The sequence below is a fragment of the Marmota flaviventris genome, chromosome 10, assembly GCF_047511675.1.
Source record: "Marmota flaviventris isolate mMarFla1 chromosome 10, mMarFla1.hap1, whole genome shotgun sequence".
Lineage (NCBI taxonomy): Eukaryota > Metazoa > Chordata > Mammalia > Rodentia > Sciuridae > Marmota > Marmota flaviventris.
Genome location: NC_092507.1, coordinates 43,033,857 through 43,049,501, shown reverse-complemented (window position 1 = coordinate 43,049,501; position 15,645 = coordinate 43,033,857). Strand labels below are relative to the sequence as shown.

At 50.5% G+C, this 15,645-nt stretch overlaps 1 protein-coding gene across 6 annotated transcripts in view; it reads left to right on the top strand.

Moving 5' to 3' along the window:
• Nucleotides 1-15,645, top strand: part of Ssbp3 (single stranded DNA binding protein 3) — a 157,765-nt gene that overhangs the window by 123,677 nt on the left and 18,443 nt on the right. For 2 of the 6 annotated variants that reach the window (XM_071617867.1, XM_027944897.2), the window contains exons 6-9: nucleotides 9,341-9,421; nucleotides 10,330-10,389; nucleotides 14,356-14,422; nucleotides 14,520-14,596. In XM_071617867.1, the coding sequence (XP_071473968.1) occupies nucleotides 9,341-9,421; nucleotides 10,330-10,389; nucleotides 14,356-14,422; nucleotides 14,520-14,596 (285 nt within the window). The remainder of the gene's footprint in view (nucleotides 1-9,340; nucleotides 9,422-10,329; nucleotides 10,390-14,355; nucleotides 14,423-14,519; nucleotides 14,597-15,645) is intronic. The other 4 variants (XM_071617868.1, XM_027944898.2, XM_071617870.1 and 1 more) reach the window with 2 other exon arrangements.

Sequence of the window (15,645 nt, the reverse complement as noted above, 5' to 3'; positions counted from 1 at the left end):
AATATTTGGGAATGTGGTCAGAAGGGGAGGCAATTTTGAATTCTGCACAAAGGCTCCTTCCCCAAGGCCGGCATTCAATCGTTCATCTATTCAGCACACATGTATGACCACCAGCCTTCTGCCTAGCCCCGCTGGGCCCCCAAGGTTGGCAGGCAGAATAGTCCCTAGCCTCAGGTGTTTATAGTCCACAGCTCAGACTCCAGCCAGGGCTAACTCCAGGTCAGTGGATGGCATGTGCTCCGTCACCAAGTACTCTTACTATCTGTACTGTCCCTTCATTACAGGAATAAAGCCTACAGTCTTGGTAAGGCATTGAGACCTCATTGTGGTCTAGCCCTACTGTTCTCATCCCATATGTTGGGCAAGCTCTTTGTCCCCAGGGCAAGAGCCAGCGCTATTGCTCTCAGACCAGGCCTTTGTCCATCCGTCAGTCCACAATGTAGATTCTTTAATGTGCTGCAGAATTCTCCCCTCCCTTTCTTGATGCCTCTTAAGTTCTTAGGTCATTTTTATTCAAAAGACTGGGAAAATCTTGCCCCAAGTTCAAAAAAGATATGCCCAACCTATGGATCTGATTAATAAGTTCCTCTTAGGTTAAGAGAATGGCTCTCTGATGGTGGGGTGGGTTTTGCCTGTATGAACTCCTACCCTGGGTTCTGTCATTAGTGAATTTCGCCTAAGCATCATTTGATGTGATGATGTGACTCTAGGATTCCCGAGAATCCTCATGCCACAAATCTTGCTCTGGAGTTATAGAAATGATCTTGACACTGCAGTCTGTCTAGGGAAGTGGACTTACCGTCTGGGTCTCAATCCCCAGCAGCGTTAGAGAGAGTGGACATGGGAGATGAAGCAGTGAGTGAGCAAATGAACCCTGGCCTTTGGCCAAACCGGCAAGGGCTGGGATGGGCTTAATGGTGTTCAAGTGGGATAGAAGGAGCCACCTGTAAATGAATTTTAACGGCTTTCCTCATCCCACGTACAGTGGGAGAGATGGAAATTAGCGCCCCAGTCAGCTGTCCATTCACTGTTTTCCATGATAAGTCTTGATTTCTGACTTCTGAGAAAGTATAGAAACATACTGGGGAAGAAACAAAAGGGGTATTATTCCTGAGACATGTGTTTGATGGCTGCTTCCTTAGAATTAATATTCCCTCCTCAGCCTGACTGTCCCAGCCCAAGATTACCGTCTTGTACACAAGATCCTCCAGAATCACCCTCTCCTGGCTACCTAGATTCCATCCTCTGGGCCCAGGATCTCTGTCCATGCCTCTGTGATTAGACACCTCTCCATTCCTTCATGGTCCTGCAGAAAATGTGATTATTCTCACATGTGATGATTAGTCCTGCCCACCCAGATGCCCAGTACACCTGGTATCTGCCTCTGTTGTAGTGCTGCTGCAGTGTTCTTTACACCTGGATCTCGCCCACCAGGCTGGGACTCTAGGGGAAGGCAGAATGCTGCTTAGTCCTGTCTTAGCTTTGCACATAATTAGCTCAAGGGTCTGATACTTAGTGGTCAGATGTCCTGACTGCCAGGTAGAAGTGGGTTCTGCCCACTTGTTCTAGGTACTGGTGCATTTTCCTTTGTCCTTGAAAAGGGCATCCAGTTTGTGCATGTCCACGCAGTCTTTAGCAGCGAGGTCTCCGGGGTTTAGTGGTCCGTCCCCCAGAGTCAACCTTTCTTCTCCCCAGACCCATCCCAACCACCACCTGGGAGTCAGGCCCCTTGAATATTTATGTTGACAAGTGAAGGAAGGGCTTGTTCCCCAGCCTGGTGGCAAGGATGAAATTGGGTTGATTGTTAGCTAACTTGGGCGAGTGGGCTGTACCTGAATGCTAGTGTTCAGCTGAGATGATCAACTACCATTTGTTCAACAGTAGTGGACAAGTAAATCAGGTTCATGAGTGGTCATGTGGCATGTTGTGGGGAGAATCCAAATGCAGATTTGCTGACCCCTGGGCCAGAGCTCATTCTGTTTGTCCTCAATGGGATAAACCTTGGCTCTTGTAATACCTTAGTGCCCCTGGACTTCAGTTTTTTATTTTGTAAAATGAGGTTAATTTTTACTTCTTTTGTCTTATGAGAGACACATGGTTAAAATCAGAAAGTAGGTATAGTACTGTTAGATTTTTCCTTGAGAATTAGAAAAGACCCCGGTGTTTCCCCTCTCAGTCTCGAGAGCATTATCTGGCTCAGGGTTCTGCAAGAACTTTCAGTGAATGGTCACTAGTAGGTCTTTCAGGTTGTATGAGATGCCTGATCTCCATTGTAACTGCTCAGCTCTGCCATTGGAGCATGAAGGCAGCTGTACATAAATGAGTGAGACTGTATCCAAATAAAACTTTATTTATAAGAATTGCTGGCAGACTGGTTTTACCCCTTGTTTACTGTATCTCAGCATGATGGCCATGCCTTGGGGGTCCTTGTGCTGCTACTGAGCCTGACCCTCTGCCTTGCAAAGCTAGGGAGATCTGGCTCTTCTGTGTCTAAAGCAGTGAGCACATATTCCTGAGGCTCAGTCCCCCCTCTGTCATGGCACAGGCACAGGTCAAGGGCTGGAGGAAGAGGCAGCAGCTGCGTGTAGTCGATCTTGGATACTGCTGGTATTTTCATTTGTTATTTCCTCCCTTTGTTTGGAAAACCATCTAGCCTACTGATCCTGTGCTTCTGTGGGGCAAGGATCTGCTTCATACCTATTGAGAAAAACCTTTATTGAGTGCCCCCTGGGGGTGTCTTCACAGGGCTACCTAGGGAAGGAAGCCAGATTCACAATGAGGGACCTTGTGTCCTGGTCATTTGTCCAGTGCTGTTCTGGCTTCTTAGAGGTGGGCAGGAGGAGGGAGTTCAGCTGGAGTTTAATTCCGGTAGATCAGTGAGCTGCTGCTCACTGTTCTTACATGAAATGGTCTCAGTGGCAAGGGGACTCCTAATATTTGCACAGAGGTGACCCCAGAGGGGAGACATGATATGTCCTGCTTCCTCTAAGTGATGACTTCTCCTGAATCCCAGGGAGCCCTGCCTGATGGTGAGCTGTCTGAGGACTGTGTCCAGCTCAGCCCCCTCAGGACTGACCATGCATGTGCCAAACCCATGCTGGCTGTATACACATTCAGGCCTCCTCTGACTTGGAGCTGGCAGCATCAGGCCCAACTTTGGCCTGTACCCTCAAGACGTGTCCATATATAACGATGTCTCTTCCCAGGGGACACATTCAATCAGGGTAGGAAGACCCCTCTCTAAGCCATGCCAAGTTCATTTATGCAAGTTGAAATGGGAAAATAACCTTTCCTCCAGTGAGCTACACCACCCGCTAGTGGTCATTCTCCCACGCAAGGAGGCTGTGGGTGAGTCATGCCAACAGATATTGGATGTCCGTGGCTCACAGGCATACCTTAATCCTCTCCAGAGTGGGCTTGTAGCTTTTTCTGTCAGCATTTGATTATCTATAAAATGCTTTTTGCCATGTGTATAATCATTGCAATTTTATATTCACTCAATTAAAGTGACACACCCAGTATGCAGATTATACCAGCCACCAATACTACACACCCACTGTATTCTGCTGCTGGCCATCTAAACCCAAACCCACCTCTTCAGCCTTGTCAGTTTAGTGAGACCCTAAGTTGCTGGAGTCTGGGGGTTGGGAATGTGTGGAGTGTTTTATCTCTTAGCAACCTAAAACTTCAAGTCTCCTTTTCCCAGTAGCCTTCCGTGAGGACAAGAGGCAGCTTTGACCTAGATGGTAATGGCACAGGCTCTGCAGTTTACAAAGCACTCTCCTGACTCTTGGGACTATGAGGAATGTATAGCTGGACTTCTTGCCTCTTTATGGATGAGCTGCCCAAGGCCAGGACTCTAGCTCTAGTGCTTCCGGCTCTCCCCTCAGGCCACAGCCTATTTTCATGCCTGCTCCCCCCAGGCCCACCTCCCTACCCAGGAGGCCTGGAATTAAGTCTCTGCTGTTTCTCTGTGAGTCTGTGATTTCCAGACAGGTGCAGGTGGTCTTGAGGAATGCTGGGCAGAGTTTGATGAAGGAGCAGTGAGTTTGGGGAATATTTAATTTAGCACATAGGTTCGTTCTCTCTCTCTCTTTTTTTTAATCTTAAAGACTCTGGGGGTGAGATAGTTCCTTATCTTTAGTTTTCTCTCTCTCTCTCTCTCTCTCTCTCTCTCTCTCTCTCTCTCTCTCTCTCTCTCTCGGGTTTAGGTTGAACCCAGAGTGTTCTTCCACTGAGTGATACCCCCTAGACCTTTTTTATCTTTCATTTTTCCAGTACTGGGGATTTAACCTAGAGACATTTTACCACTGGACCACACCCCTATCCCTTTTCATTTTTTATTTTGAGATAGCAAGGCCCTAAGCAACTTAGTGAGACCCTAAGTTGCTGAAGTTGACCTTGAACTTGGCAACCCTCCTGATTCATCCTCCCTAGTCACTGGGATTATAGGTATGCACAGCCTGGTGAGTCTTTAGCTTAGAGGGCCAGCTTGGCCAGCCTGTTGGTATTAACTTATCTTTCTGGTTCCTTGAACCCACAAATATTAAAGGGGCCTACCCACGACTTACTGGGCCATGTGCCCCTTGTCATGGCTGTGTGGTCCACCTCTAGCTGAGCCTTGCTGCTGTGTCTAGGCCCTGCCTTGGATGTACCCCTGGATGGGGTGAACAGTTGTTGTCCTTGAAGGGCCCACATAGCACTCCTTGATAATGCAGGGTATCAGGAGGAGACTCACAGGATGGTGTGTGACTTTGAAAGGCTGAGAATGTTCGCAGACCCTGCAGCCTCCCAGCAGCCTGAGCCAAGCCAGGGGCTGGCAGGTTGAGCTCCTACCTTCATGTAAGTGGCTCCAGGAGCTGGAGGCTAGGACACCTTAGGAGACTGAGGCCCTCTGTTCACCCCACAATGCTAATTGGATCACACCTCCACAGTATTTGTAAAACAGACCTGTTTCTCTTAAGAGGCCCAAGACTCAGGACCATTAGGGAAATGGACTCACTGCGTGTACTGGAGGTTCTAGGTAGAACCTACTGTCTCCATGTACCTGCCAGTCTCTGGGGCTCTAGGAGTCCTTCCTGTCTGCTCTCTGCCCTGACACAGGACACGGAGGTGCCTCTCCTAGGCTAGCAGAATCTGGGTTACTCTAGGACCTTCCCCTCCACCCAGTCCTGGCCCCATCATTTAGTGACTGTGCTGTCCTAACACTTACATATCCAATTCCTTGACTATCAGATTGGTGGACCTTACTGTGAGGAGCTCAGAATTAAGTGAACTTGTACAGGCAAAGTCCACACTCACAGTTAGGAGATGTAGCTTGGCTGCCAGCTAGTTCTCTGGCCTTAGACAAGTCCCACCTCTGTCCTGGGCCTCTTTTCTATAAAGGACATTGGAGGATGGTAAAACAACCTGTCAGAGCCACCCAGCAAACAGATGGCTGTTGGACTGATGTGGTTCCCTCCTAAGCTTCTATCTAGTAGGGCTGCTTGGCCATGACCTGGCCCAAAATTATGTAGTACCTATGACAGAAAACCCCCAAGGTCCATGTGGAGAGACCATCAAAGTGGAGCTGGGCCCAGAGGCTTGTTCCAGCCAAGCTGGCTTCCAGACACACATATTTGGGACCCTCAAAAGCTTTCAGTAACTGCATTCCCAAAAGACCTATGGGGAAGTTATCCTACATAGGAAAACTGATCAGTGTGAGCAGCTTTGGGACTCCCTCCTTCTCTCACCTCTGCCACAGTCCTCTCCACCTGCCAGCCCCATCTGTCCAGACGTTAGGGGTGAAAGGTTCCTATCCGCACAGAGATCAGAATCCTCCAGCATGATCTGGTTTGTTTGTTTTGGTCTATTTCCTATGTAGTATTTTGCCTACATGGGTAACAGGTCAAAAAGACCGTGAAGTCCTTTTTCTCGAAACTTACCTATAGGTCTCTGGTCAAGAATGCTGGCTGGGAAGCCAGACAAGTCTGCCTGTTTGCGGCCTATCAAACTCAAGGCAGCAGAGCCCTTGCCTCCTGGTGGAGATAGGCTATAAGCCTATCATTTTCTTTACAGAAGCAGATGTTTCCCTGAGCGCAGCTCTGTTTGCTCCTGAGGATGTGCCTGGCTGTGCCAGGGTCCTGCTACAATGCTGCAGACAATCTCAAGGGCACAGGCCAGGCACAGAGAATGTAGTGACAGAAAGCTACAAGCCGAATGCACATAGTAGGGACACAGAAGATGTGGGTGGCCCTTTGGGAAGTTGTAGGTTGCTGGCTCCTGGTCTGTTGCAAGCTCCCAGGAGTGCCAGTGGCTGAACTGGCCAGAGCCTGGCCAGCACCTGACAGGAGGTGGGAGGGAAGCTTCTTGTCCTGGGGAGGGAAGTACTGAGATTCATATTAGCCTGGTCAAGGTTGTGGTGTGATTTTCTGTCTGGTGACCTGTTGGCCTAGGCTGGATTCCCTGGTCTTAGGTGTTCCAAACTCCAGCTTCTGAGCTGCTCTTCCTCCCCAGGTTCAACAGCCCAGGGCCTCACTGAACAGCTTGCTGCTTAGGTTTTTATTGATCAGACTTATCACCCCAGCTCATTTGGGGACCAGTCAGAAGTCCAACAGGGAGCTTCTGAGGGAGGCACCTCAGGGGCCTCTTGGGGTGCGGGTGAGGGTGGGGGTCCCCAGACCTCCTCAGCAGTGAAGCAGACCCAGGTTTATGCATTGGCTTGGTGTGATGACTGCTGTTGTGCAGACCCCAGGTGAGTGCCAGCTGCTCTTGGGCACGTCAGATGAGGGAGTCGACCATTACTGACCTTCCTTGATGAGTGGCACATGGTTGTAAGGGACTTGCCCAGAGCCATGCTGCTCACTTTGTGAAAGCGCTCCCTGTGTCCAGAGAGAGGCGAGGATGGTGAAGGAGGAGGCATTCCCACATTGCCAAGAGCCGAGGAACTGACAGAAGGCCTTTTGCCCCCTCTTGGCAACCGGACCTCACCCTTGAACCATCCTCCTCCGTTCTTTTTATTTTTCTTTTTTTTGGGTGTTGGCTTCAAATTATCTTGTTTTGTTTACATTACACCCAAGTTTCATGGTACAAAAGACTTGCAGGTGCAAATATGTCCCGCCTTCATTAACTTCCCCTCCCTTTTTAATTTATGTGATTTCAATTTTCCTTCCCTGTACTGTTAATTAGGGGACCCTCTAATCAGTGCCATTATCACAGTGGTATTCATGTTTAGGAAAGCCGCTAAACAAATGCTTGCAAAATTGCTAAATGGCTAATTAATGTCTGTTAATTAAGAAAATTGCTCATGGTAACAAACCATGCCGTTGCTGGCAGCCGCTAGAAAGACACACACTTGTTGAAATTAGTAGCGTGGCAGGTAGGGGAACATCTGCTCCTCGGAGCTTTCCGGAAGTGAGCAGCCCCTGGATCAGCCAAGAAGCTCCCAGGCCTGTTGCCAGTGGTGCCCTCAGGTTCCTGTGCAATTCTCTGCATCTTGCTCTGCGCACCTCTTCTGCCTCCACACCCACCCTCTGGCCTGCGCTTTGCTCCTCCTTGGGACTGGGCTGAGTCCCCCTAGCAAGCAGAGCCTGGTGGCCCAGCTTTGAGGAAGAAGACTGGGAGTTAAAACTACCCTTGCATCCCCATGCAGAATTTGAACTTTTCTCAAAAAACTTCCAAAGCTAACGGCAATATCTGGGTGGAGATAAGTACATTGGGGTGTAGCTCCTTGTCCCAGCACCAGAGTCCAGCTCTGAGCCGCCTGGGTGGGCCAGAAAGTCCTTCACACTTTTAGACTGTGACCCACTATCAGTTTCCTCATAGTAGGAAACTCCTTGGGATTGTGTCCTAGTCTAAAACACTCTCTCACAACTCTTTCTCTCTCTCTCTCTCTCTCTCTCTCTCTCTCTCACACACACACACACACACACACTCTCTCTCTCTCTCTCTCTCTCTCTCTCTCACACACACACACACACACACACTCACTCACTTACATACTTACATATACACATAAATAGAGAAATAGTTCAATCCCCAGTACCAGGGGTTGAACCCATGGGCGCTTAACCACTGAGCCACATCCCCAGCGCCCCACCCCCCTTAAATTATTTTTAGACAGTCTTGCAAATTTGCTGAGACTGGCTTTGAATTTGCGATCCTCCCACCGAAGCTGGGATTACAGGCACCCACTTAAGATACCTGCCTTAAAATACCCCACCCCCCCCCGCCCAGTTTCAGTTTTTTAAAAAATAATGGTTGCAACCCACTAAATCGATTTCACCGTCCAATGATTGGTGCAACCTGCAATTTGACCAACCCCATTGTTTAAGAGCATTTATCTCCCTATCTCTTCTGTATAGGGAGGTCAGCATAGCCAGGGCTCTGGGTCAGCTTGAAGCTGCAGGTGGCTCACCACCAACTGGTATGGAAAGACCCTCAATCCACTGACCTACCCAGTGGTCAGGAGTCTCCAAGCCCTCCCTCACAATCCCCTTGACCCTGGGCTGCAGGGATAAAGGTAGGCCTTAGATCATTGAGCTTCTCATTGTGGTGCTGCCACTTACCAGTTGTGTGGCCACGGCCAAGTGCCTTTATCCCTTGAGACTGTTTCCTCACCTGTAAAAATTAGAATGAGAGACTCCACTTTACAGGACCATTTTACAAACAAAAGAACCCAGCACTGCTTACCACTGAGTGGGCACTTGTTTGTTATTGCATTACCCCCATTGTTTCAGTCTATGGGGCCACTTTGTTCCTTCTGCCTCTGTCCTTGTCTAACAGTGCCCCTGTGGCACTCCCCCCCAGTGGGCGTGGCCTGGACCTTTCCCTAACCCATGATTATTCCTGCTTCAAGTCACCCAGTTACCTTGTCCTGATCCCCCAGACTGTGAGCTCCTCAAGGGCAGGGACCTTCCCTGATTCTTTCCCACATCCCTTGCAAGCGGCACGTGCACGCTTTGCATTTGGGTCCAGGTGGCTTTTGTCTGCACATCATTGTACCCTCTGAGCCCATCTCAACCAACGTATTTAACATGGCAAACTATGCTCAGATGGTAGACTGTGTCTGGACCTTGCTCCTGTGTGCTTTGACAGAGGTGCTTCATTTTATTTTTCTTTTCTTCTGAATCCCCTGTGAATGTATTGACCAGCTTCCCTCCCTCCCTCCCGCCCGCCCGCCGTTTTACACCATTGAGCTGGCGACCTAAGCAGCAGCTCCACCACCTCCCGTCAGCCAGAGCCCCCACCTGCACGCCCGCCGCCACCCTGCGTTTTGGTTGAATTTTTGTTCTTTTAAGCTTCTTCTGCGCTTCTCCATGTGCTGTGATCTATAACCTGCCTCTACTGTCTGGCCTCACAGGGTCCTCCGGGGTCACAGCCCTCGCCGCACGCACAGCCTCCACCTCACAATCCCAGCAGCATGATGGGACCCCACAGTCAGGTAAACGCACTGTGGCTCGCCCGCCCGCCGGGGGGCGCGGGGCAGGAGGAAGGAGAGAGCCCACAGAGGAAAAACAAAAATCAAAACGTGCTCCAGCCATTGCCTTCGAGTCTTTATGGACAAATTGAATTTAAAAAAAAAAAAATTTTTTTTTTTTTTCTGCTAAAGATAGTCTTCATTCCATGGACATCACACCCAGCTTGGATATGAAACCAAGAGAAAAGAAAAAATATTCTGTGACCTTGTCAGTGGCCTTTGCGTTTTTGTTTTTTCCTCTCTCACTTTTGGTTTGGTTTTTGAGTTTGGTTAACCATTCGTTTGTAGCCAAAGCTGCATCCCTAGCCTTTCTTTGTGTGCTCTCGCTGCTGAGAAAGCTTTCTCGCCCATCCCCCTGCACTGAGTTAGGGCGCCCGCGCTGTCCCCTTATCGTTTTCCATTGCGTTTCCCCCTAAACCCTCGCTCCCTTCCCATGGCTCCCTGTCAGTAGTTTCTCTGTGTATGCACATGTGTGCGCACGCGTGCGTGGCGTCCAGCTCTGTCTGCAGACCCTGAAGACGTTATGTATGAGACCTTTTCCTTACTCTTTTATTTGCCCTTACGGAGAGCAGAGGTGTCCTCCCTTGCCCCTCGTTGATTTAACTGTTCTGCATCCTGCGCAAAGTCCCAGCCGCTGCCCCTTCACCCAAAGTAGATCTCCGTGGACCAGTGCAGTGTGGGAGACATTTGTTGGTGGATCTGTTGTTTCCTCTGCCCGTGGGAAGTTTTGCCCAGAGGGAAGAGGCTACGGGGAGGAAGAGTTTAGAAGATCACTAGTTGTAACAAACTGGACTTTGTGGATTGGAGAGCATTTGTGTCTGTTGCTGTACAGTAGTGCAGGCTATCATTGAACTAATTCCCTGTAATTGCAGCCTTTTATGTCACCGCGATACGCAGGCGGCCCCAGGCCCCCGATCAGAATGGGAAACCAGGTACTGTACCTTTTCATGTTCTCTCTCCTCTCACTCAGCCATCATTGGCCTTAGGTGGACTCTGACGCAAATCAGTATTTGGGAGGAGGATTGAGGGGTAGAGGGACAGGTTTTAAGATTGGGGGTGTGGGGTGGGTTGCTTACCAACAAATCTTCTCTAGGCCCGTGATGCAGCATTTGACCTGCCTATCCTGGCGGCATCGTGTCCTAGGGTTCAGAGGGCAACAGCGTTGGCAACCTGGGAGGGATTGCAGGGTCTTGGCTCTTCTAGAGAAGGTGGTAATGCCCGTGCCCCTCCCTTCCAGCCCTTTCTTGGAAGAGGGTCTTCCTCCTTAATGAAGTTAATTGACAACGTGCATTTTTTTCCTGGAAGCTTTTGAGAATTGCCAAGGCTGGTAAATATAATCCTGCTATTAGGGGGAGAAATGGCCCATAGGAATGCTTAGATCAGGAGCCTGGGTATAGCAAAGCAGGGTATTTGGGAGTTTTTAAGAAATGTCTGCTTACTTCCTAGACTCAAAACAAGGAAGGATTTGTTCATTTAATTGGAAAAGTGGTCTGCTAACAAAGAGGTTTTTCAACCAAAAACCTGGGTCATTTGCCTTACTCTGGCCAATGCGGGTTGTCAGTTCTAGATGTTCTGGGGAAAGCCCCCTCCCTGGTTGAGCCCTTCAGGGCGGGAGGTGAGCTGAAGAGGTAAAGGCGAATAGATGATGCCTCTTTTGAACATAGTTTCTTTAAAGTTGTTTTTGTCTATCAGGGAGATAGATATCTTTTGTGCCAAAATATTTTTTAACAGAATATTTTTTCAGTGACTTTGCAAAAGTCCTTCAAAAAAAATCGGACAACAGCTCCAGCACATCCAGCGCTTGTTGCCATCGGAGCTGGGAGTTTAGTCACCAGTTACATTAGCGTATCTGAGTGGGATTCTTTCCATTCTTGAGGCCCTGCAGAAAAGCCCAAGTGAGATGATTCAGGGTGGAGAGAGACTCAAATACACAGGGGCCTCTGGTTTTAATGTGAGACTGTCTGTCAGGTTTCCACCTTTATATTTCCTTTCACAATGTCCTTTGTGTCCTGTTTTTTTCCAACATAAAGGGAACAAATTTGCACATAAGGAATTGGTGACCTAGCTCCAAAGAAGGGATCCTTAGACACATTGCAGAGTTCGGGCTCACAGTGAGCTGGGCTCCAGTATGTCCTCAACTTCCAGCCTTGTTGGTTCTACTCTGCCCCACCCACTCACTTGACTTTCATAGGTGAAAGTGGCTTCCCCTGCCTCTGTTTTGACCCAGTGTCACCAAGTGAGCTCCTTTATCATTGCACACATGGACCCCAGAGCAGCTTTCCCGCTTGCCCGCTTGGTGGCTCTCCTTGGCCAAAACTGGCCATCACCCTAGGGAGAGATCAAATACTTCCTGATGGTAATTGTGATTGTGGCCCTTCCTCCAGCCACTAAGTGATGGAGAAGGGCACGTGTGTCTATTTAGCAATTAAGCATGAGTGATCTGCACCTTGCATTGCAAACAATTTTCCCAGTCTTCCTGCCATTTCATAGGAAATTCTCAAATTTTCCAATATCCTGTGAACTCCAGAAATCTTTGTTCTTAAAGAGGAATGTGCCCTTTCCACAGGTATGGCCCCTGGGCATTTCTTGGAGAGTACCTCAGTTACTCCCCTCTCCTGCAGCCAGTGGCGGAAACAGAGGCAGGGGGACTTGCTTGGGCTCAAGGGTGGTAGGCAGGGTGATCAGGGGAACAAGAAGCCAGTGGTCGCTCACTTGGCCTTGAAGCTTTGCAAGGCCAGCCTCCCACCTGCTTCCCTGGTTAGAGGTTTGGGTCTCTATTTAGAGTGCTGCTGTTTTGCAAGCCAGGGTGGCTTGGGTAGGTGGTAAACAGAGGGGTTCAGTTAGGTTTAGTAAAGGAGGGGCTAGAATCTGAGTTGTCAGATTGCCCTTTCATATTAGACCTTCACAAAACCCCCAGACTCTGCTGGTGTCCTGGTGGGCAGGTGAGTGAACTACAGGGGCAGCTGACCATTCGTCCATTTTCTGGACAGATGCTGCCTGTGCCTCACCCTCCAGTGCCACAGAAGAGCTGGCCTACCTTCAGTAGCCTGTGTGACAGTCCCAGAGCACCTCTTTTCTCTGGGACTGAGGGGGTGTGCACAGCATGACCATAGTCCCATCTAGCAGCTGATGGTTTTCTGTTTGAGGGCCTCCGCCTTCTCAGTGTGAGACCCGTTTTCTTCAGTCATTGTACTCCTTCCTTCTCTTACAGAGGAAGCCCAGACTTTCCTCTCCCTATCACAGGGTTACCTAGTGAGGGAAGTGAGTCTCCTGGCTCTCTGAGCCCCTGGATAGCCCAGCTCTGCTCCTGGTGTCCTGACACATGCCAGGAAGAGCTTTCTGTAAGAACTGGTGGTCAGTGTGGGCCTACCTGGAGAGGGAGTGAGTACTGTCCCCTGCAGCTGCTCTATCAGGGTGGGTATGGTGTTTCTGCACTGGGTAACTCAGGACCCTGAAGGATCCCACCTGAACCTCCTAGGCTCCCCAAATCCAGACAGCCTTAGAGACAGGCCTTCCTGAGTCCTCACAGAGTCCTACAACCAGGCGGTATAAACCCTCAGCCCAGGTGAGCAGACCCAAGCCAGCCAAGTAATCCAGAGCTGGGGAACTGGAGGTGAGGAAGCCGGGCGAAAGCCAGGGGTGGCACAGTTAAAACCCAGGACCAGGAGAGCCTCCAAGGGTCCCCAGCAGGTGGGAGTTACAGGTCCAAAAAGCCACCTTCTGAGCAGGAGGTCATACCCAGGTTCAAGGGCTTGTGTGGCTGCCCTGCCCCCAGCCACACCCCTTCCGTCTGAAGCTAGAGAAAGCAGTGAAGGTCTATTTCTTTGTTTCCGACCACCTTTTACCAAACCACTGGCGTTCACTGTTGGGCCAAAGATAGATGAGCTTCAAACTTGGCTGGCCCCACTGCGGCCACCAGGGGCAGACCCCTTGTCACAGGTGTCTCACCCTTCAGAAGCTCTGGGCCTGTAGCTGGGAAACAAGGTGCCATCACCAAAGACTTCCTCCCAAAGTCAAGAGTGTGTTCTAGAGAGGGTGCTAGAAACATGCTTCCCATGGCTCTTTTTTCAAATTGTAGCTGAAATAACTTTTGTCCCCAGCAAATTATTTTGAATAGGTTGTCACAGCAGGTGTGCCGAGCACTCCCCCAGGAATTCTGGGCACCCTGTCTCACCTCCTTGATAGCAGCTCCATCAGTGCCACCTGCCACTCCACAAACTTTGGCAAGCGGGCTCTGCTTTAGCATGCCTCGCTTCTGTGCCCACAGTCCCCTTGTCATCTTGGGGCTGGGAGACCTGGGCACTTGTCCTGGCTCTGCTGATGAATACGTGGCTGAGGGCCTCTGGGCCTCAGCTTTCCCATCTAAATCTCTAAGGTGTTTACCCCTGTTCACCTATAGAAGGGCTTCCCGTGGTGATATGGTTTTAGCCAGTGGGTCTCAGTCCCTGTAACTTGAAGCTGGGGATGAAATGAGTTGCAGCTCTGTGGGAAGACTTAACACGGCAGCTCAGGTACAGGCAACTAGAAAGGAGGGAACTCTGCTGCCCCGGGGCAGGTGGTGAGCATTGCATTCTCTGGCATGACCTGGAGAATGTTCTGCCTCATTTCAGGGATCTGGCAGGCAGCATAGGTCCTGACAGCAGGGCAGTGGTTCCTTGCCTACTGCCTAGCCCCATTCCTCCCTCCCTCCATCCCCCCACCTGGTGTCAAAACTGGAACTAAGGCTCGCTGGAGCGACTGCTTTGTGCTGGGGGACCCTTCCCAGTTGACAGGCAGCAGAAATAGTCTCAGGGAGGCTGTGAATGACCCCAGGCGGCAGGTGGGGCAGGCAGATGCATCCCCAGCATTCATCAGCTCCAGGGAGCAGCTCCTTAGCTTCTGTCTCACATGTCTTTCAGCCTCCAGGAGGAGTTCCTGGGACACAGCCATTGCTGCCCAATTCCATGGATCCCACCCGACAACAAGGTAGAGAGGGCAGGGTGGGGCAAGCAGCCTGTGGCACCACGAGGGCTCCTCCTTGCTCTGTCCTACCAATCCCTGGCTTACCTATTTTCTCTTGCAGGCCACCCCAACATGGGAGGATCAATGCAGAGAATGAACCCTCCCCGAGGCATGGGGCCTATGGGTCCTGGGCCACAGGTAACTAGCCATCTTTCTGTCCATCCATCTCCCCGGCCATCTGTGTGCACCCGCCTTCTCTCCTCTTTCCAGTCTGTCAGTCTTCCATGTCTGTGGCTCACAGGGGTAAGAGGGAAGGTGTGTCTGGGTCCCTAAGCTCCCATCCCTGCCTGTAGTGGGCTGGCCCTGCACACAGCCAGAACAGCCCCTGGGTGGCTGAGTTAAGGTACGTCTAGGGAACCTGGGGGTGGGGGACATCTGAGAAGTGACCCCAGACTCCTCTAAGGTGGGGTATCCTAGCATGGGATTGAGGGATTTGAATGGCAGAGGGTATGGTGGCCTTAGCTGTGATGGGGGCCTCCAGGAATCCCAAAGCCACCTCTTTCCCTGAGTGGGGTAGACTTGATGGCTCCAGGGGTCTCAGTGTGCTGACCCACAGGTGAGCATGTGAGTGGCTCTCCTACTTCTGGCTGCCACTCACCATTTGTCTGTCCTTGGGTGAATCATTTGTAGGCCTCAGCGTCCCCACCCTATCAAATGAGGAGTGAGTTTTTATCCGTGTTCTCTGCCATAGGAGGAGGCCAAGTTGTGCCTAACAACCACGTTAACCCCAGACCTCAGCCAGCTTCATACATCAGTTTCTGCCCAAGATTCCTTTTGACCAGGGGGCTCTATTACCAAAAATGGCAGTTTAGAAATTCCTGTAAGAAATAATTTCAAGTGCCCAGTGCACCTCTTCACAATTGTTATCCCTCTGACAGCCCCACATCCCACATGCGCGATGGTGTGACAGGCCATTCCTGCTTGGAACCTTCTCACAGTTGTTCCACTCCTCTGAGCACTTGGCTGTGACAGAGTTTGCCGTGTTCCACCCTCCCTGGGCATTCTCTGATTGCCCACAGGAACTGGAAATCTGAGTGAGAAGTGAGAGCAGGAGGTTTGGTTCTAGGGCATTCCTTCCCTGCTTTTCTGCCCTGCCTGGAAGTCTGCTTGCCTTGTCTCTCCCTCCCTTGATTGAGGTGTTTGGGGTTCCCTGGGCCCCCTCCAGGTTTCTGCCTCTCTGGCAGGTA